The sequence below is a fragment of the Pollachius pollachius genome (genome assembly GCF_949987615.1).
Source record: "Pollachius pollachius genome assembly, chromosome: 14".
Lineage (NCBI taxonomy): Eukaryota > Metazoa > Chordata > Actinopteri > Gadiformes > Gadidae > Pollachius > Pollachius pollachius.
In genome coordinates this window covers 8,604,650-8,627,619 of record NC_136947.1, presented here as the reverse complement: position 1 = coordinate 8,627,619, position 22,970 = coordinate 8,604,650, and the positions used below count along the sequence as shown (strand labels likewise).

The following is a 22,970-nucleotide window of genomic DNA, read 5'->3' as shown; positions in this document are numbered from 1 at the left end:
TCTTTTCTTTCTCCCCCTGCAGCTCATGGCGGATTCCAGCGGTTCCCTCTCTCGCTAATGGATCCCACCTTAACCAAATGAAGGATTTAAATAATGCCTAAGCCTCAACCTGCTGGAATTAAAGCAGCACAGCCACCAATCAATGTCGGGAGTTTATAAAACCGCACCGGAGCACAGCAGCTTCCCTGTGCCCTTCCTCGCCAGCTAGGAGAAGAGGAGGAGGGTGAGGGTGGTGGAGGAGGAGGAGGAGGTGGTGGGGGAGGAGAGGGGGGGTAATCCTACCTCTGCACACCAAGCCGAGAGAGAAAAAGGGGAGAGAGAGTCGACTGCATCCTCTCTACCTGGTAGCTCCCCGACCCTGGACAGCATGAACCTCGAGGCTGGACTACACGGGCTGCACCAGGGGAGCTCGGACGCCTAGTGGATGGGCTAGATCGGTCAGCACGCTGCAGAGCAAAAAGGGGGCCTTTCTGCTGAGGCCCGCCTACCGGTGCCTCCTTAACACTTTTAGTCGTTTAAGTGTAAGCTGTGGGATTTATTTCCCCCCCCCTACTTATTCTTCTGGTTGTTTTTTCTTCTCCCGGCGTTGTTTTTTATTTTTTATATTCATGTCAAGTCAAGAGGCAATCATGTCTGGTAGCGACTGAGTGGAACAGGTTCCTGTAAACCCGGTATGCTCCAATTACTTTCCCTTTTATGTTGTTTGTAAATGTAGCGCGCGAAGCTGATGCTGAATCCACAATGAGCCATGTGATGTACCTGCTACTCAGCTTCATGCCGCGCCTTGATTGGCTGATTGTACCGTCACATCATCTGTAGCTGCACATACACATTGCTCTTGATCAGCCTTGTCTAGACTGGCCCTTCCTTCATTCTTCTCTCGTGTGACGTTTCAAATATCACCATTCAGATCGTTCCTGATGGCGGACTGTTCTCTCTTTCTGTGTACCGTCTATGTTGCCTTTTCTTTCCAGGGCAGTTTCCCCCTCCCTGCATAGTAGCACATGGATTTCAAGACTTCAAATGAAGAGGTAGGCTTCTATTCTATCCCCTCCCTTTCGGTAGTTGATTTGCAGCCCTCCACTCGTCCACCGCAGCTCCTCATGTTCATGTTCCTGTGCGTCTGCCACTCAGAGGCCTAGCCGGGCTCTTAACCTGGTAGCATGACGAGGCAGCACGAGCCAGATGGGCCCTGTTGAAAGACGCGGCGTGTAGTGTGCATCGATGCTTGTGTGTTATGCGTGTGTTATGTGTGTGTGCGTTTGTTGTGGAGTGAGAATGGCCATCCAGGCTGAATCAGTCTCCGCTGTGATAATAAGGGGGATAATAGAGGCGGATTAAAGGAAGGTAGGAAGGGTAATGGGCGGGCGTGAGATGGGATCACTGATGAGGTCAATTACATACAGTGCATCCTCCAGGAGAGGTCAGGGCGCGTTAGACGCTGGCCGGCTGACCCTGCGACGCCGCCACTGCCCTCATTTGGCCGGGCTGGCGCCTCACTCGCTGAGAGGGCGTGCGAGCGCACGTACACGGAGACGCGCCTCTCGTGGTTTCAACCTCTTCCACTCCATTTCTTGTGCGATCATGGGCACACGTGCTCACACACAAGTACACACACGCATGCAACGCAGGCACACGCAAGTACACACACATACGCATATGCTTGCTTGCAAACACAAGTACATACACATACACACACACATGCACACACGTACACACATACATGCCTGCACACACAAGTACCGACACACACACACATATGCGTGCAAACACAAGTACACACACACATACACACATGCATGCACATACAAGTTAACAAATACACATACATGCGTTCAAATACAAGTACACACACACACATGCATGCACACACAAGAACACACACACACACAGATGCATGCACACACAAGTACACACAGAGAGTCACATGCATGCATGTGTGCACGCACGTGTGCACGCACATACACAATCAGGCAGATATGAGGATAAGTGAACAGCAGTACTCAAAGACAGACACTTACACATGAATGGATCTGGATGGACTGAAGGGTTCATGGTGAAAAATTGCCCCTCGATGCCAGAAGTCACTCCATTCTCCATTCTAAAGTTCATTCTAAGTGCAATACTGTATTTCTCCTTGCAATTAGTTTTTATCCTTGCAATCTACTTGTAAGCAAGAGTCAAATCAACACAAATCTCTGAGGATCCGAATGCTGGCCCCAATTGGAGTTTGGAAGCTCATTTGGAGCCTTAGAAAAACAGGATTGGCTTGTTACCACATGACTAATGGGGCTGAGGTGACTCCGATGCTGACTCTGGTGCATCTTTCCATTAGTAATCCTGTCAGGTGAGGGTGGTTCTTTTTTATTTAGACCTTTCTTAAGTCTCAAGGACAGGACCGGCATCCCAATTAGCCCGGAGAAGAAAGGTTGACGCAGAATGCAAATGTATAAAGGATTTGCATATTTTTTGAATGGATCATTGCTAACATACACTCGCACCTAACGGGCTTGGCATAGGACCGTGTACAGAGAGAGAGAGAGCGAGAGGGGAAGCCATGGAGAGAATTCCCCCTCATTTCACAGATCCTTAATTTGCCATCATAAAATGTAAATAGACGTTTTATTGAATTAAAAAGCCATTCGTCACTGATTATTGTGGGGTGTAGATTTGACGATTTTATTATCAATATTAGCACATTGGTTCAATAGTTGTTGAATAACATGAATAATTTGAGTTCCTTTTTTCTGCTTGTCATTGTGTCGTTGTATTTTAAAAGAATGCAATTTATTCAAGTTTCTTTTGAGAACAATATGTTATGCCCTAGATCATGAATTTTATGATCCATCATTTATGAAACAAGTCGACCGTATTTCTAAGAGAGACTTTCCTACGTTGGTTTTTGAACGACTCGGCCATTAGTGCTTTTTACATTTGCATCAGCAAGTCATCAAGGAGGGAAACGAGTAACAGGCAGCGCCATCGGCACCGTCATAATCTCCACGTTCATCCCACAACAGTGTATTCTCAAATCCATTACATTTCACAGCTCATTTATTCAGTCACGGCGGGAGTTATGGATGATTTTATCAGTTTGATTCCCCGCAGACAAAGACTGGGATTTATTTGCTGCAAGAAGGTAATGAAGAGCCGTTCAACATTCGACTGCACTTGGCCAGAGACATTCTGACGATCCAGGAGCAAGATGTCATCTGCGTGTCCGGAGATCCCTTCTACTCCAGTGTAAGGAACCCGATTTGTCCCATAAATACACGTTATACTTCTGCTCTCTTCTCTGACGCATCAGGATTAGGCTCTCTGAGTGTGTGTGAGTGTTTGTGTGAGTGTTTGTGTGAGTTTATGTGCTTGTGAGTCTGTCTGAGTGTTTGTGTGAGTTTATGTGCTTGTGAGTCTGTGTGAGTGTTTGTGTGAGTGTTTCTGTAAGTTTATGTGCTTGAGAGTCTGTGTGTGTGTGTGTGTGTGTGTGTGTTTGTTTGTGTGTGTGTGCATGCATGCGAGTGTGTGTGTGTTATTAACTTATTCACACATTCAAATCAATAACCATAGAGGACAATATAAAAAATATTGATGATACACTGAATGCCTATGAACTCGACAAATAAACCGTACATAAATCAGTCCAGGCTATTAAAAGCTATTTCAGACCCGATAATGTAGCTTTAGGCCCAAAGCGGGAATAGTGGTAATAGCCAAACGTTGTACAGAGATTTACGCCGAAGACCAGCTCGTAGCAACAACAGACTTAACGTTCTATGAATGGAAAAATAAAACAAAACGACGGACTTCAATTGTTAATGGCAGCACACTCCAGAAGAGCAACATGTATCTTCAGTGCCCCGCCCCGGCCTGCTATAAAGGAAAATATAAATTCATGCATTTCAAGTCCTTTCTTTTTTTCCCCCTGACTTGCGGGAGTCTTTGCGATACTGCCCCATTATTGCTTTTGAGAAATATGTATCTCCCCGATTTTATTTTGGCGTCAAAGAGATAGAGAGGTATATTCTCCTCGCCCTGAGTACATTGCGATCCTCGAGAAACAGAGATATAAATTGCTCCCTGCGTGCTGCGTCGTGTCCTTGCGGCGGTGTTGAGAAACACTTTAAATCGAGTGACCTAGTTTTGTGACTTGTGGTCATCACGCTTTGAGTACTGATTCACCGTTTTCTTAAACCATCGTTCCAAATAGCCTCTTTTAATGCAGATTCAAGAAAAGGGGACATTATGATTCCATGGGATTTCAGGCTATGGATAACTATTCTATTCTAAACTATTCTACTATTCTATAGCTATTTTAAACATTATTTCTCCACGGGGTTTCAGGCCATGGCTAAATTATTCTATTCTAGACTATTGTACTATTCTATAGCTATTTTAAACATTATTTCTCCATGGGATTTCAGGCCATGGATAACTATTCTATTCTAAACTATTCTACTATTCTATACCTATTCAAAAAAAATGTAATAGCTTTTAATTCATTGGAGAGAAATTATTTCTCCACGGGATTGAAACTTGAAGCAGAATGGTAGCAGTTCTACTAGAAGTGATGAATGTGCTCTTCATTACCACAGGATATCGAATAAAAACTCACAATGCCCACAGGCTACACAAAACGTAACTTTTAATGTCTTTAAGCCTGCAATGTTCCAGGATTTGGTCTGAAGCATTTCCATTCCTCCAGATACCTTTTATAGCAAACTTCCCTTTTACTTTTCATCATAGAGGGTTTGTCTACAGCAGAGCCACAGGCCCTTGTTGACTGAGTCTGACTCTGACGCTGTGATTCTCATCACAGGAGAGGACTGTGACCATACGAAGACAGGCGATCGGAGGGTTTGGCCTGAGCATCAAGGTAAACTAAAACCAGCCAAACTTCTCAGGCACATTAGTAGAACAGGTCATCCAGAGAGAGAGAGTGAGACTGAAAGACTGAGTCAGAAATAGAGAGAGAAAGAGATGGCGACAGAGAGAGATCGAGTAAGAAATAGAGTGAGAGAGATGAAGACAGAAAGAAGGAGAGAGATTACGTCAAACAGGGTAAAAGGGAGAGAATGAGAAATAAAAGCGTGTGTCTTCTCTGTGTAACTATGTCTGTGTGTGCGAGTCACATTGTTGTGATCCACCCCTCCTGCCAGGTGCTAGCCAGATGTTTCTGTTGTCAGAGGAATAAGAAGTGTGTTGTGTTTCCCGTTGTCTGCGTCTAGTTTTGTGACTTGTAATTAACGACTCTGTTTGTACTCTAGGGTGGGGCAGAGCATAAGATCCCAGTTGTGATATCCAAAATATCGAAAGAGCAAAAAGGTGTGGTTCTCTTGCGGATTAACCATTTTTTCATCAAAGCAAAGTTGATTGAGTTTCCTTCCTGAATGATATTTGCTTTTCTCTGTCCTCCGTTACTTTCCAGCTGAACTCTCCGGCCTCCTCTTCATCGGCGATGGCATTCTGCAGGTAAACGGGACCGACATGACACGTCTCTCCCTCCTGCTTCTTGCCAAAGTGAAGCCTAGATTTAATATTCCATGATGCATATGTCAGCGAAATCAGGTTGAAATACGAGGCACTTACAGGTAAATGTCAGATTCCTCGGCCGTGTTTGGGTTGCAGAGAAACATGTTAAAAAATCCTGGGTAAACTGTATGATCTCCCTGTGCCACACGGCGGTCCGCCAAGATAACGTTTACAGAGCGATATTAGCCTCCCTTCCTGCTGCTACTCCTGAATCGCTTTTTTAGTTTTATGTTTTTGTGCAGAGAATGTTTGTCTGCTTGTCCTTTTCATCATCATTTGAACGATCGCGATACAATGAGATAGCTTGGACCGCCTGTTATGTTTTTGGGGCGTTTCATCTCTAATGTCGCTGTGTGCTTTCGCAGATAAACGGAATCAACGTCAGAAGCTACCGCCACGAGGAAGTGGTGAGATGTCAAATGCATATATCCTATTCTCAACACCGTATTTGAAACCTCTAACCTCATGATATTTATCTGATACTGAAAGATAAAAAGATATAGAAATCAGGCCTTCTGTGTCCTTCTTGCTAAAAATGTCTCAAAATGAACTCCTTGCGAGGAGTCTGTTATCTGGGATTAGCTGTCTCTGCTGGGGGCAGGCGCACCATGCCATTTTTCCAACCCATCAAAGTTGCAATCAGTGGCAGTAGAAGAAGCTGTTTTAAGCCTCTAATATTAGTTTCCCTCAACCGCAGGTCCAGGTTTTGAGAAATGCCGGCGAAGAGGTGACACTCACTGTCTCCTTCCTCAAGAAGACCCCGGCCTTTCTCAAATTGCCCCTCTGTGAAGATTGCACATGTAAGGAGCCTCAAGTATTACCTCTTGAATAAAATGATGAAGAAATAAGCACACCGCGTCCCAAACCCCCGGTACACTACAGTTGATATGACGCCGTTACGAGACAAATAGCCTGTCATTATTTGTACAATGCCGGGTATTATCGTGTCAATTCTGTCCGATGTCATGGTGACCTTAAACTTCTTAGGCAAATTAGTAGAGCAGGTCTTTTTTAGTGAGAGAGGGAGAGAGAGATGGAGATGGAAAGACGGAGAGAGAGAGAGAGAGAGAGAGAGAGATGAAGACCCCGAGAAAGAGAGAGAAAGATATGGAGACAGAAAAACAGAGTTTGAAAGAGAAAGCGAGAGAGATGAAGACAGAAAAACAGAGTTTGAGAGAGAGAGCGAGAGAGATGAAGGCCGAGCGAGAGAGAAAGAGAGAGAGAGAGAGATATGCAGACCCCGAGAAAGAGAGAGTTTGAGAGTTAGAGAGAGAGAGAAAGAGCGTTTGAGAGAGAGAGAGAGAGAGAAACAAAAACAGAAAGACTATAAATAAATAGAATTGCCTTGGCTACACTGATGAACTTCCCCATTTCGAGATGAAAGGTTGTGCGTAACACAGCAATTGGCTAATGATGGCAAAAACTAAACAAAACAAACCTTGCGTGCCGCTAAGGTAATAGCACACAGAGAGCGGCGCACAGTGAGATGAAGTCAAGGCAAAATGTATTTCCCTTCAACTCTCCTATTAAGTTAATGACTACATTACATTTACATTACTCATATCAAAAGGTGCTATAAAAATAGTGTTTTTAATGTGCCATACAAATGCAATTATATATGAATGAATATTTATGATGTATAATGTTGTCTATATTTTTTATACGTTTGACTCTCTCTCTCTCTCTCTCTCTCTCTTCTCTCTCTCTCTCTCTCTCTCTCTCTCTCTCTCTCTCTCTCACTCTCTCTCTCGCTCTCTCTCTCCCCCAGGTATTCCCAGTGACCAGAGCAGTGGCACATCCTCCCCTCTCTGCGACAGCGGCCTTCATTTAAACTACCATCCCAACAACACGGTGGGCCCCCCCATCCCCTACTGCCGCTCCACTGCCCTACCCCCCCCCCCCCCCCCCCCCCCCCCCACCTCCAATCCCTCTTTGTAACCGAGCAACAGGGTCCGAGTGGAAGTTGTTTCCATGCAACTGCTTAGCATGACGCTAACACCGCTCTTTCTTTAACCTTCAGCAGAATTCGGCTTCTCATATTTATGCCTGCTCCCTTGCCCTGGTTTCCTCTCGCGATACAGCAGGCGATGTGGGGGGGGGGGGGGGGGAGAGAGGGGGAGAGGAGAGGGGGAGGGAGGCTGTTGCTTTATCACCTGTTGCGAGCGCACTATTTCTTTTGCCTCACCAACTTTGTGCTCCCCTTCCTCCTGTTACTGTTATTTACCGTTGAGCAACTTTGACACTTTTGGTTCAAAGCTATTACGGTGAATTATTTAGTCTTTAAGGAGAAGTCTTCATGAGTCGTATTAAGTCGTCAAGGAGCAGGCAGGGGTTTAGGCTTAAAATGCCAACAGGTAGAGACATTGGACGTTTGGGTTTGAACCCAGAACCTTTCTGTCAGGTCCTGGCAAGGGATTGAAGTCAACTGACTAAAACCAATTAAAATCATGTTTCAGATTATAAAGAAACACAAGGGGCAGAAACCGGGTGAAGTCAAATGACAACAACACAGGTGTGAATAATCAGTCATCAGCAATTAACACAGGTGGCAGGAATTTCACTAATGAGGACCCCCCAAACCCTCCCCCTCCTTTCCTTCCTCCTCTTCCTCCCCTCCTACTCTCCTCTCCTTCTCTCCCACTCCTCCTTCCTCCTCTTCCCCTCCTCCTCCTCCTCCTCTTCCTCCCCTCCTCTTCTCTCCTCCTCCTCCTCCCCCTTCTCCTCCTCCTGTTCTCCTCCTCCTCCTTCCCCCATCCTCCTCCTCTCCCTCCCACCTCGCCCCTCCTCTCCCCCCAAACCTCCTCCTCCCTCTCCTCCCCCTCCTCCTCCTCCTCCTCCTCTTCCTCCCCTCCTCTTCTCTCCTCCTCCCCCTCCCCCTTCTCCTCCTCCTGTTCTCCTCCTCCTCCTTCCCCCATCCTCCTCCTCTCCCTCCCACCTCGCCCCTCCTCTCCCCCCAAACCTCCTCCTCCCTCTCCTCCCCCTCTCCCTCCCCCCCCCACCCCCTCCTCTTCCACCTCTTCCCCCAATAGGACACTCTGTCGTGCTCCTCCTGGCCAACATCCCCGGGGCTCCGCTGGGAGAAGAGGTGGGTGGACCTCCGTCTCATCCCGCTGCTCCACTCCCGTCTGTCGCACCACCTCCCGGGCTCCGACGTCTGCAGGTGAGAGCCCCTTGTCACCGTGGCGACTGCAGCATCGGGTGGGCAATGTCCTCTAACCTAGGAGGGTTCTGGTTGGACAGGGAAATGATGATTGAGAAATGCTGGAGGAACGTGGATGGTGTTTTGTCATTGAGAATATATTCACATTCACATTTGCATAAAGGGCCATTAACAGACACTTTTATCCAAAGCAACTTACAATAAGTACATTTGTCAGAAGAAAGAGAAACAACAACATATCGTTGTTGGTACAGTAAGGATGTTCATAAAAACAAGTGCCAAGCACTAAAAATAGCAAGGTAAACCAATCCATCATATACAACAAAAATAGCTAGGACAAGATGTTACACGATGCTAAGTACTATTTTTTTGTGCAAGGACGTACAACGTACAATAAGTCTGTAAGAAGGCTGGGGGGGAAAAGGGGGAAAGCTATGCAGTGTCTAGGTGAACTCTGAACAAGTGAGTCTTGAGAATATGTAGAGAATGTAATATATAACAGTCAACATGATCATTCAGGGTCTTTGATCTGTGGGTGTATAAATATACTTTATTGGGGTGGAGGGGGAAATCGATTTGTTTGCGCATCGGGATTCTTTGCTTGAGCAACACTTTTATCGGCCGGTTGACTCGGAAATCGGAACAGAAATGTATGCCAAGCTGTCAGTGAGATGTTAGTGGGAGCATATTAACGGCTTCCTCAATGGCAGGACCAGAGAGTCTACACAGAGGGGGCGGGAGGCTGCTTTGTGAGCCCCTAATCCCTTTAAAATGCATGTCAATAAAATAGTTCATTTATACAAATAAGATGCATTCATCAGACGTCACGCCTCATCAACCAGGACATGATTCATAAAACGCAGAACGAGCAGCTGAAAAGTCTGGCAGAGGCAAAAAGGTTTCAACTGCTTACGTTGTCACTGCAATGGACATCGGATATAAAAAAATGGTTCCTCTCAGGAAGTGCTCACCATAATACATACAACAAATAAGCAAATGCAGCTCTCACACTGTGCTTCGAACAGCCCTGTTGGCGACTAGGCTAGCAGTAGTTGTTAGCAGTGGTGGCTAGCAGCAGGGTAGGAAAAGTGGATTTGGTTTTCCCCAGGGGGTAACGGTAGGGTTGTTAGCCACAGAAGAAGAAGAAGTTTGGGTGGGGGTAGTGAGTGGAGGCTGAGGGTCACACCCAACCTTGACTCCGGCTCGCTCTATTTAAGACTCCTGATTTATATGAATGTCCCATTTCTGCAGAACTAGGGTAGCTTGGCAATACAGTGTAAAAGGTGAGGACCAGAGACACACGTAGTCGATCATATAATCTTTTATTAAACATATCGTGATGAATGAATTCAATAGATATGCGCTGTTTATAATGGCAGCACTCACAGCGGCTCGGATCAAATAAGAAAAGAGACATTATACTACACTAATGTTTTTTACATAAATCCTGTCACGTTAAAGTGGCACTCTAGAAGATCTAGAGAACTTCATTTAAAAAGAGCTCTGTTAAGTCAGAATCCATTACTGAACGAGGTGACGCGATATTGATCGATCCCATGGCCCTCTGATGTGTCCTTGTGTCTGCAGTATTATGAAGGTTATGAACTGAATGCCGGTGGCGACTTTTCCTCCATGAATTCAAATCGCAAGTGGCGTAGTCAGTGACGCGTTTCCTATCAGCCAGCAGTTCTGGTTCCACCAGAGAGGGTGAGGCTGGGCTAGTCCACACAGACTCACTCTTTTACTCATTCGACTACTCACTCTGCTAACCACTCTTCTACTCACTCTTCTAACCACTCTTCTACTCTCTCTTCTACTCACACTTGTAAGTGTAGCAGTCTACAGTTACTTTTCCACCACGGGTGTGCTGCCAAAGAGAAAGAAACAGAGAGCTTTGAGATTGCCTCTTTAGATACTCATCTAATATATTATTTGATACTTTGCCATGATTTAAAATAAATAATAATGAGAAAACTGTAGGAGCATGAACAGAAATAAGTTGGCCCCCCTGCTGTTCCTTGCCAATTTCCTGTCCCTAATTATAAGTTTTAATATAACCAAAGTTGTTTTAAGTATTATTAACAGAAGCGTGTTGAAGTTTCCTTCAATATAAACCATAGGGTGGGAGCTGGTTTATCTCTGGTTCCAGAAAGGCATGTCTGTTCAGACATCATTGCTCAAAGGATTGCTTCGTTTTTAACTGGTCCCATTCGAAATGCGAGCTCATTTTCTTTGAATGTACTTTATCTTAGGAAAAATGCCTTTCAAGTGATAGCGGTGGACGGGGTCTGCAGCGGGGTCATCCAGTGTCCTACAGCCGAGGACGGCGTTGACTGGCTCCAAGCCCTCGCCAACAGTATCTCCAACCTCACCAAGCACAATGTGAGTGGAGGCCAGACCTCGACGCATACATGCACGCATTTATTCTAGACTTTGTTTACATTCAGAGCTACGGTTAATGGAAAATGTGGCAGAGTTTGATTAGTCTGATGCATATTAATGCTTTGTTTTCAGCCCCGGGGTCACGATGAGCTGTGGCCATGTGCTATACTGTAGTGCACTGCCTCAGTCTAAAGCATGAACTTATAGTGGTCCTTTATCATAATGCATTATGCAATAATAACAATAGCAGGAGTCAGCACGCTTGGGGAAAGTAGCTCATGATGAGATAGCAATTATTCCTGACTCTTTGCAACGCTCCAGCCTAGTTTGATGACCATCCTGAAAAGCAGTTGTTCTTGTTAAGAGGATAAAAGCAGCTTTTATTCAAGTTGAATCAGGTCATATATCTCATTGAGCAGAGTGATACCTTTAAAAATCAACGTTATATGTGGCCAAATATAAAATAAAAGAAGTTCACTTTACGGTTTCAAACTCCATAGCGCCACTATCTCTCCCCCTGGTATTATTTGGCGCGTTTAACGTTGTTGACAGCCAAGGCTAACTCGCTCGTTTATTCAATTACTTTAAAGGGAGAAAAAAACCTCCCACCGAACACGAGGAACAGGACGCTGGGTAATGACCAGATGCCTCGGGTGACCACACAGTGGGAAGAGCGCGGGCGTCGGGCAGTGGCGGACCCAGACACAGCGAGGTGTAATTATAACGCGGGCTGTTGGACTAGTGGGGGGACGAGAGGAAAGGGTCTCTAATGATGAGGAGAGCGGTAATTGAAAAAAAGACTAAGCGAGGACAAGGCCAAGTGAGGACCGAACAAAACCACACTAAGCATAGCGCTGCCCATTGATTTTACAAAACGACATCAACATGAGAAGGTCATTCCGTTTCCTTGGCGCCCTATACCATATGCTCTTTTGTTCGGTTAATAGAAATACATATAAAAAAACTGACCTCATCTCTAAAAGCACACAGATGCTATTTTTCTTCTTCTTATATATATATATATATTTCTACTTTTGCCGATCCATAATAACCCTTAATGGAGGTCCTATACTCCAGACACACCCTGACCTTTAATAATGGTGGTCGGCCTTCTTCCCTCAGTAGTGTTGACCACGGTAACACTATCATTTGTTTCTTTCTCCCTTAACTGCTTCCACAAAACCCCTCATGATGGAACATTTCTCCGCCAAGCTCCAGCAGATCAATGCTACCTCATTCAGGAGCTTCTGCTGGTCTTGTTTATCACTTCCGTAGAGAAACAGGAGCTGAGGGAACTTTCTTACATTTACAGTGAGGGGATTTTGTAGACGTTTTTATCCAAAGCACGTTACAACCGTTCATTCACACATTCACACACCGACGGCGGAGTCAGCTCCTGACAGCCAGCTGGTCAGGAGCGGTCAGGGTGAGGCGTCTTGCTCAGTGACACCTCGATACTCAGCTAGGAGGAGCCGGGGATCGAACTAGCAACCTTCCGATTACCAGTCAACCCGTTCTACCTCCTGAGCTACTGCAGCCCCTGCCAGGGTATAAGTGTTATATTGATAGTATGGCGTGGATTAAGAGTGTCTTGATACCTGTGATCCGGGCCGCACGGTTTAATTTAATGCTTCACTGCTCTCCCGCTGGTCCCCCTGCCTTTATTAGGATGGAGGGAGAATGGATTTCTCTTTTTTTGTTTTGGGGTACTTTTGAGAAGGTACTATCTCCCTAATTCATTTTGGGAATTTGCATAGACTCAATGAATAAAGCGGTTGATAGCGGGAGCCGCGAGCACGAGCGGCGCCAAGGAATGCTAACACTTTGATCAACACTGGCCGTCACACAATACCTGCTGAGCCCGTCCCTCCTCCGGCTCCCAGTCCGACGGATCCTGACGTATGAGGAGATTTGAATATGTTCAAACACGGTGCCAGTTAAGGCTTTCTTACATCGCTTGCGGCAGAGGCAAGAAAGATAGAATGCACGTCTTACATGTTTATGCTTACACTTGTCTCATATTGACGCTCATATGTGCTGGTTTCGTCTTAACAGGTGAAGAAGACTAACCGCAATTTCCCCGTCAACCAACAGGTGAGTTTTTCGGTTCCTTTCATTTATTTAATCACTCATTTGTGTTGATTGTTGGCTGCCTCTCAATCCGCATAACAGTGCACTGCTTTCTTACAGTGGTGTCCCGGTGTGTTGTTGTCTTCTGTTGCGACGTGAGAGGGTGGTTTTGCATCATGACGAAGAGACCGCCCACTGAGAAATCTGTTAGAAATCATTACCAGACAGCCAGAGTGCCCTCCACACACAGCCCACCGCCAGTGTCTCCCTTCATTGAGGGCACGCGTGTACAACGATGCACTTTATCAAGATTTGAAAAGTCTTGCCGGTCTCCCTCCCCTCCTCCTGACACGCCCACACCATTGCTCCCACGAGGAAACGCAGGGAGAAAACATCTTGCAACATCTCATCTAGAGCAATTAAACAACATTACCGGCAAGCGCATCGAACCCGGGAATCTTTCACTCAGGGCTGACATTGAAACGTCAAAACACCCGGGGGGGGGGGGGGGGGGGGAGAGAGAGATGAAGGAGGGCACGCATTGCCTGAGATGCAATCTGCCTCAGATGGCAGTGAAGGCTGGTGCGTTAGGGAAGTCGCTGGATGCGTGGAAACATTGTTCAGGAGTGCATCCTCATGTCGCTCTGACTCCGTCTTCAACCTGTGCTTCTAGCTGATATTCCCGTGAACCGACAGTGCTGATGAGTTAGTACACGGTGCGTCTGCCCCCCCCCCCAGATGTGGACTTCCTGTCACTTCTCTGACTACTGTGAGCGAGCACACAGCTGTCAGTCCTTTGCCTATGTTGTTGTTGCTGCGCTGTCATTTGGCGTACAATCTTCAAGGCGTCCAAGCATGTTTAAATGGGCATGATTTGTTTGTGAATTTTGTTTAACTACTTAATTTACACGTATATAAGTCACTTGGGTTTTTTGACACAATTGATACAATGCCTACCAAAGAGAAACAGTTTAGCACAAGAAGATAAAAGCCTCTCAGAAGGGGATTTTAATTAAATGTATTTCCGGTGTTGACTTGAAACTTTTACTTTATTTTGACACTTTTTTACTGATTAGGAGTGCTGGCTGAGTTTGGGGTCGTTGCTGAAAGCCAATTACACGCTTACAGATCAGTACTTCCAGCCCCATGATTGGTCAAAAACAAATATAAAGCGAACGAAAAAGAAACACAGATTTGAGCTTGTCTGCCATCATACTTTAAAATGGAAATCTAAAATTGTATTGAGAGACTAATCCTTAACATCCCCTCTTGTTTTTGAAATCCTCTATATAAAATATACACTCACATAATCCCCTTATTCTTTTCAAACTCCCATTTAAAGTACGTACAAATCTGAGTTTCCTTCTTGTTACTGTCCCCTTTGGTCAGTAAGTGAACTACATCCAACTCACAATGGAGTGTGAGCCCCCTGGGTTGAGACTGTTACCATAAAATAATCTTAATCATAATGATAAATGGATATTGCAATTTAGAAGTTGTGAAAGTAGAAGCATTATTTCTCTCATTATAAATGCATCAAGTTTCTTCCTTCCCTTGGCTTGGCAAAACGGGCCCACTTAAAATGTAATAGAAATCGCACCACAGGCTGTTCTTTACAACAGAAAGCTTCGGGGAAGGTCTCATTTTTTAAGTGAATTTACAACCTGTCCATGTATTGGAAACAAATTATATTTTCATTTAAGAGTTTTATGCATAGACATATCCTACGAGTTGTCTACATTGTTGTCTACAAAGTCTACAAATACATCATTTCCTCATATCCTCTATATGATATCTCTACATTAACACAATCTCCTTATTGTTTTTAAACTCTTTATATGAAATCTCTACATTAACATAATCTCATCATTGTTCTTAAACCCTCTATATGAATGGACATTAACCACATCTCATTATTGATTTTAAACCCTCTATATGAAATGTACATTAACAACAATCTCATTATTGATTTTAAACCCTCTATATGAAATGTACATTAACACAATCTCCTTATTGATTTTAAACCCTCTATATGAAATGTAGATTGAGACCACCTCCTTATTGTTTTTAACCCTCTATAGGAAATGAACATGAACACCATCTTCTTGTTTTCAAACTTTCTTTATGAAATGTACATCTACACAAACTCATTATTGTTTTTGAACCCTCTATATGAAATGAACATTAAGAACATCTCATTGTTTTCAAACACTATATGATTTGAACATTAACAACAACTCCTTATTGTTGAAACCCTCTATATGAAGTGTACATTAACAACATCTCCTTATTGTTTTTAAACCCTCTATATGAATTTACATTAACACCATCTCATTCCTGTTGTTTAAACCCTCTATCTGAATGTACATGAAGACCATCTCATTATTGTTCCTAAACCCTCTATCTGAAATGTACATCAAACCATCTCCCTATTGTTTTTAAACCCTCTATATGAAATGTACATGAACCCCCTCTGTGTGGTAGATCGTCTACATGGGCTGGGTGGATGAGAAGGAGCTGGACTCGGTTCAGGATCGAATGTACACTCCTAAGTTCCTAGCCTTGAGGGGATCCTCGCTCTTCAAGTTCTCTGCTCCTCCGGTGAGATCCGTCCTTATGTCCCCGTTGTCAAAGACTCACCTAAAAAAAAAACACTTTAAGAGTTTCAAAGACTGTTTGTAATATGTGTTGATCTCACGTTGCCTATGAGGTGTTAACATGGTGTTAATGGAAAAGCAAAAATCAAACAAGTAGTGAAAGATGTGAGCCTGCCAGTACAAATGGTGTTTTCTTTGTATTGTGGATTTATGGTGATCATTGTCTTAGAGCCCAACCAATACTTGATTTTAAGCCGATGCAGATACCGATATTATGGAGTTGTCAGTTTATGATTTTATGGCCGATATCGATTTATCGGCCGATATTCATTATACATCGGCATTTATTCAATATAAATATCGTGGTGTCCTTGGAGTGGAGCTGCTCCTTGGGATTGGCTGCTCACCCTTCAGCACATCACATTAAAACCGTGAGCTGAGGGAACCAATGAGCTGTAAGGGGAGGAGCTAGTAACCTTCACACGGAACACAATGCTAAACTGTAAATGTTTACGTGGATGTGCCAAGTTAAAGCCCTTAGAGGTTCCACCAAAGTAGAGGATTTTTGAAGAGGTCAATTCATCTATAAATTGACACCATTCCTCAAGTTTTATCGGCAGATTATACGCAGATACCGATCTGTAACCTATATATTACTCAGGCTCTAGTAACAAGTGAAGTTGTTTGTGTTGACTTTCATCCATTCCAATGTGGGACTTTTCAAACAAAAGAATAAGTATTTACTAGTTAATAAATACAAATGAGAGCGAGCTGTGATGAAGAGCTAGTCAAACGTGTAATGGAAAGTTAAATTCAATGATAGAATACCGCTCCAAAATAGCAACAGTGGCTCATGGAGGAATTCTCTCTGGGCTGATGTTGCCGCGGGCGTGTTTGTAATATTCGAATTAGAAAAGATCGTCTGCACCTGGTGGCCAGAGAACCGAACATGGGTTTAGCTCATATGTCCATCAAGTGATCTCAAACACCATTCTGAGGTATTACCATCCAGTGATGTTCAGGAAGAGAGGAAGTATCAATAGATTCCCAAGCAGATAATGAGTCCTACATCAGCACAGGCTGTGTGCCAACAAGACTAACCTAAAAAGAGGCCCAGCTCAGGTTAGTGAGGGTTCGACTCTTTGCCAAAAGGTTCCGGGCTGGGTTTGTATCCCTATGATGGTGGTCTACAGTAGGGATGGCTAAGCAATACGCCCGCCTTATCTGCTCATTCACCAAATGTATCCAAAGAATAAGCCTACCTTATCTGCTCATTCTCGAAATGTACCCAAAAAATCTCTGGCATTTGCATTTGAAAAAATCGACTTTGAAAGGCAAAGCCTTTCAAAGCCTCTACATAAACCCAATGTGTTGTGTACTGAACAATGTGACTTCACACTAGGGAGCTGAGCAGCTCTTGTGATCAGACTTTGTAAACAACATGTAATGAATGACCCGTGTACTTTCACAGTTGCCTTGTTTCCATTGCATCCATTTGGAATGTAGCAATATATTTTGTATTTCCTCTGGCGAACACTTGGCAAGGCGGCTAGTTCCAAATGTTAGACCGTAATTTATTTCAAGAAATCAGCATGCAAATGGTGTGCGAGGTTTCAGGGACGTACATGCATTCCTAATATACCATACGGGCACGATGTTAATGCTTTGTTTTATGCATCTTGAAGGCCGTCGAATTTGTACTCAGATGATTTCAGATGGTGGGAGCCTCACCTGAGATGGCCTTTCCATGAAGCTGATGTATATTTTATTTGCGATGCTGTGTGTAGCCGTGTCAGCTCCCAGAGCGTGATGTTAATGTGTGATGTTAATGTGGCCTGTTTTCAGGTTACAACATGGGACTGGACGCGAGCCGAGAAGAGCTTCACTGTGTATGAAATCATGTGCAAGGTTTTAAAGGTACGCTATTTCTGCAGCGCAGGCCCCCTTTGAAATATTTAGAGCAAGACTCGCTTTCTTTAAAGAAACACAGAACTTTATGTACCAAAACTGGATCTTCTGGAGAGACAAGAAACAAGAAATGGTTATGAGAGGAGTGTGGATAGTTCTGAAAGTTTTCTTGAACTTTGAGATTGTAAAAAAAGAAAAAATATTTTTTTACCCAATTACATTCCGCGTCAATTTATACGAGCAATTGGGCTACAGCTCACCTAAATTAGCCGTATAGCGGCCATGTTACTTTCTCATTACAGCTCTAGCATAAGCTAGAGTCAGCTAACGTCTGGCTGGGCGTACATTCCCCTCTCACCCAGAGGTCTCACAGCATCACCCAGGCTTACCCTCAAAGCTTCAGAGACCTATAAAAAACTGAAGCTGAAACTCATTTAGTTTCTCCGTTGCATCGCTGCCTCTCTGCCCGGTGTGTCCAAACGGCCGTGCCCATCTGTAGCTGATCAGCATACGGGCGTCTGCTCTGTTTTACCAGGATAACGACCTTCTGGACAAGAGGAAGCACTGCTTCAGCGTTCAGACGGAGACGGGAGAGGACCTGTTTTACAGCGTAGAGCTGGAGTGTGAACTGCTCACCTGGGAGAAGGCTTTTCAGATGGCCACGTTCCTGGAGGTGGAGAGAATACAGGTTTGAGTTGTGTGCGTCTGTATGTGTGTGTGTGTGGGGTTGGGGGGGGGGGTGTATGTATGTGTGTGTGTGTATGTATGTATGGGTGTGTGTGTCTTTGTGTTGGTGTTTGTTTGTTGGTTTGTTTGTATGTGTGTGTGTGTGTGTGTCTGTGTGTATTTGTGTGTGTAAGGGTTTTTGTGTGTGCATGCGTGTGTTTGTTTGTATCTGTGTGTGTATGTATGTGTGTGTGTATGTATGAGTGTGTATGTGTTTGTGTTTATGTATGTATGTTTCTGTGCGGTTGTGCGTGCGTGTGTGTGTATATGTGTGTATGTGTGTGTGTAGATAGGTATAGATGTGTAGAGTGTGTGTGCGTGTAGTGTGTGCTGCAGCAATAGAGGTGGCTTTATTCTGCTATGCAGGGAATTCTCTCCAACCATGTTGATGTTGTTGTTGTAGCGAGAGAAAATAAATCCAGGAATGATTTCTGCTTTTGACGTGTTCGGCGAAGCGATGCTAGCTACATGGCCGACGGAACGCCGAGCTCCTTGTTCCATCTTGTTCCCCTGCTGTCTGACAGTGTAAAACATATGCCTGCATCATGGAGAGTCACCTCATGGGCCTCACCGTGGACTTCACCATGGGCTTCGTCTGCTTCGACGCTGCCTCCAAGGTCAGTCCACGGGCGCCCTGCCTTCTGTTAGATTTCATCTTATTTCTAAGCTGTTCTTATACTTTCTGCGTTGTGTATATTTTCATCGTAGTGTAATTCTTGAGGTGGAAATCAAGGCAGCTTGACAGTTTGGATCAGAGGGTCGACCAATATTCTACATTTCACGTCAACTAACCAATTAAGGACGGACCAAACACGGTCACCGAGGAGGGTGATTGGCTTGGTTGTGGCAAGTGTCCATTCCTGCATGAGATGGCTCAGGGTTTATATAATGTGTTCTTTATTTCGCTCTTAGTCATGCTCCGTTATACTGCAGAGTATGCATTATGAGTTAGGAAGGTTTTGACAGCTGATTCCCCGCAGCTTCAACCTGTAACTTGTGCCTGAACCTCATTCTGGCCTCTCCCAAGAGCCTAGCCTAGTCCTGGTGAGAATACTATCCAGCAGTACTCAGTACCGTGTACTCATGAGGAGAGAGCGATAGAGAGAGAGCATCAACATATTGTACTTTTGGATTGCACATCTATATGGGATAAACAATGACTGTTAAAAACGCTGCCAGCCTTTTGTTTACAGAGACAAACCCGGTCCAAGAAATACACCCACAATTCATTAGGATAACTGCTATGGCACCGTCACATCCATGGTGTGTGTGTGTGTGTGTGCGCTTGCTCAAACGTTTAAAGCCTGATAATGGCCTGCTTCTGACTGAGAACATTTCAGTTATGATTCAGAAAAACAAAAAAGCATCAACAAGATCAACAACCTTAACCTCTTCCCCTTTCCCAGATTTCAATGTTTGCTGTCTCTCCTGCAGCTAACGTTTCCCTCAGCCGTACAGGAAACTGTTTACTCTCTGGTGGCTATACGGCCGACAGAGAAGGCCAGCCTTACCACGTCTGTGGAGCTGCTAGTTGAGCTAGAGCTGGACGCTGGGTTACTTGTATTATATTATATTTATATTTATTACATTTACATGTAGGGCATTTAGCAGATGTTTTTTATCCAAAGCGACCTACACACCGTTAACACACACATTCACACGCTGACTGCGGAGACTACCATGCATGGCCCAGCCAGCTCATCGAGCAGGTAGGGCTTGCTCAGGGACACCTCAAGCCTCAAATAGGAGGAGCCAGGGATCGGACTTCTAGCGAGTCAACCCGCTCTACCTCCTTAATATGATAAAATATTACTCATCCACTCTCCAAAGATATGCAATTCATGGATCCGGCTGTGTTTACTGTTGGTATATTTACCAACAGTAAATGACAGACTACGAATGACTGGGCCTTTTTTATTGTTGTATTCATTTGCCAATGGCCTCAGATGAATAAGGATAATTAAATGATTGGGATAGATGCAATCCTCATAATGTGTCTGCTTCTGTCGCACCTGCAGGCAGTGCTCTGGAGGTACAAGTTCTCCCAGCTCAAAGGCTCGTCCGACGACGGCAAAAGCAAGATCAAGTTCCTGTTCCAAAACCAAGACTCGAAAGCTATCGAAGCCAAGGTAACACACCAGAAACAAACTTGTTGTGTAATTCTGCAGACCAACATTTATATTTGACATTTACATCTAGGGCTTTTAGCAGACGCTTTTATCCAAAGCGACCTACAATAATTACCTTTTGACAGAAGAAATAAAAACAACATTATATCGCTGTCGCTACAGTAAGGATGTCCATAGAACCCAGTTCCACGGACTAACAGTCGCTAGGTTAACCCATTCCCTGTATACAACAAAGATAGCTAGGATAAGACGCTACACAATGCTAATTACTTTTTTAAAGGGGGGAGGCTAGGCAGAGTCTAGTTGAACTCTGAACAAGTGAGTCTTGAGTCTTTTGCGGAGGCTGGTGAGTGGCGGTCCTGACGCAGACAAGGAGCTCCTTCCACCATTCGTTGTGACTCTTACCCTCTGTTCACGTCTCCGTCCGTCCCAGGAGCTGGAATTCTCAAACCTCTTCGCCGTGCTCCACTGCATCCACGCCTTCTTTGCGGCCAAGGTGGCGTGCCTGGACCCCATGTTCGTGGAGAGCCACGCCACGGCAGCGATCAGCTCCGGCCTCTCTGGCCTCTCCGGCCTCTCCTCGCTCGCCACCATCTCCTGTAACTCGCAGCAGTCGTCCAAACTCAAGTACGCCACTTGACAGGCGGAACCGCAGCCTCCTATCCCCTCTATCTACCCGTCCACCCCAGCTTTCTAAGACACTGCACTTATCCTTATCCCCCCCCCCCGGACGTGAGGGGAATGAGACGGCCCGCTCGCTGGTGACGGGGGAAATATACAGATGAATTATATATCTCATAGTGGAGTTATTTTAATGAGAGACTTTATCCTCTCTGGATATAAAATGACACTCTTTCCTCTCGAGAGAACACTTTCTGCGGCTGGAGTTTCTTCATGGACCTACGCATCAAAGTGGACGCTGAATAACTGTGTGTCTCGCACTGGGAAGTGTTATTTTCTATGTTTCTCCATCCTGCTTTTTACCACCGTGTTCCCCCGAAGGAGATGTGTCTCTATCTATGGTTTTACTGCTTGTATGCTTGTAGATGAAATATGTAGCTTTACATACTTGCCAGACTAAATTAACTGAATGTTTGTTCTTGGAATCACATTGTGAAATGCAGGTATTATAATGTGTTCTCTTTGTGTTGCGTTTGTTGCTTCAAGCGAAATCAAAAGCTAATTTTCTTATACAGTATCCTTTTAAATTTATAGAAAGTCTTCTAGTTAGCAAAACACAATTAAATTAGATGTTATTTAGATGCCAAAATCAATCTCTTCTGTCTCGGTCAAAACAGCAATTCATCTAAATAATGACCACAATGTTCTGACTTTTTTTTCAATTAGACTTGTTTCCAATTGGTTGTTTATCAAGGGCGTGTAAGCTTACAATGAAGAACTTTTTAACTATGATTTCACACTCAAATGAACATCAAAGTTAAATTCTATCCCGTTCATCATCTTTAAGAATTACTCTCTATGAGCCAGTCTATTAAGAATATGTGTGTTAACAGGCTGTGTGTGTGTGTGTGTGTGGGTGTGCGGATGTTTGTGTAAGTGTGTGTGTCCGTGCATGGGTGCGCTTGCTTGCGTGTGTGTGTGTGTGTGTGTGTGTGTGTGTGTGTGTGTGTGTGTGTGTGTGTGTGTGTGTGTGTGTGTGTGTGTGTGTGTGCATTTGTGTGTGTGATGCTTTGATTAAAAGGAATCCAATCAGGTGTTTGTCCAATCAGGTAAAAGCATCTACCAGAATCATCTCCATACCCACATACAGTGTGATAAGGGTCAGCACAGAAAGCACCAGTATGGATTCACAGCAACGTGCGTTTGCAGCCAGCGTAGTAACACGGTCATAGAAGATGGTTAGATGAAAACGTCTCGTCTGTAACCATTTATAAAAATACTAAAAATAATTTTGGTTAGAAAAAAGTGTAGACACCTGCTGGGGATTTTCATCACTGTTGATTATGTAAATAAACACCGACATTCAAATTAACTCGAAAGCATAACGATTTATCGGGGGAAGTTGAGGGATTGCAATTCAGTTAATTTGTGGTGCACCGGTTATAAGGTAGCATTTATCCTCCTACCTACTATCCTTCACCCTACAGACCAAGGTGAAGGAACAAATTACCCCGGTGTATTTTATACATATCTTAACTTTTTCAATTCAGCGTGTATATAGTGAAAAAGTTATTACGTGAAAAGTAAAGAAACTATTGGCATGTCGGTGTGGAGGTTAAGAGACGCCCCGCGGCGGAAGGTTCGTAGGACCGTGACCTTCCTGCGAGTCGGCGGAGGGATTTTATAAAAACGCAACCGCACCATCCGGAACTATGTTTTTGTGACAAGCAAACGTAAAAATCCTGCTGTGTTTCTAAAGCGACATGGTGTCAATTAGCGTAGTTAGTCATGCCTCTTACCTTCCATTTTCTAAAGTAGGCCTAGAGTTAAACATTAGAGGAGAGCGGG

At 44.4% G+C, this 22,970-nt stretch overlaps 1 protein-coding gene across 1 annotated transcript; it reads left to right on the top strand.

Moving 5' to 3' along the window:
* Positions 1-1,004: 1,004 nt before the first annotated feature.
* On the top strand, positions 1,005-21,141 carry sntg1 (syntrophin, gamma 1; the record flags this gene model as incomplete). The annotated part of the gene is made up of 17 exons (XM_079751406.1): positions 1,005-1,031; positions 3,094-3,243; positions 4,817-4,873; positions 5,265-5,322; positions 5,426-5,469; positions 5,895-5,936; positions 6,227-6,329; positions 7,298-7,380; positions 8,559-8,689; positions 10,942-11,071; positions 13,127-13,165; positions 15,626-15,742; positions 17,584-17,655; positions 18,182-18,334; positions 18,897-18,989; positions 20,391-20,501; positions 20,935-21,141. 17 exons carry the CDS (start codon positions 1,005-1,007, stop codon positions 21,139-21,141), a joined length of 1,617 nt encoding a protein of 538 aa, XP_079607532.1.
* Positions 21,142-22,970: the final 1,829 nt, after the last annotated feature.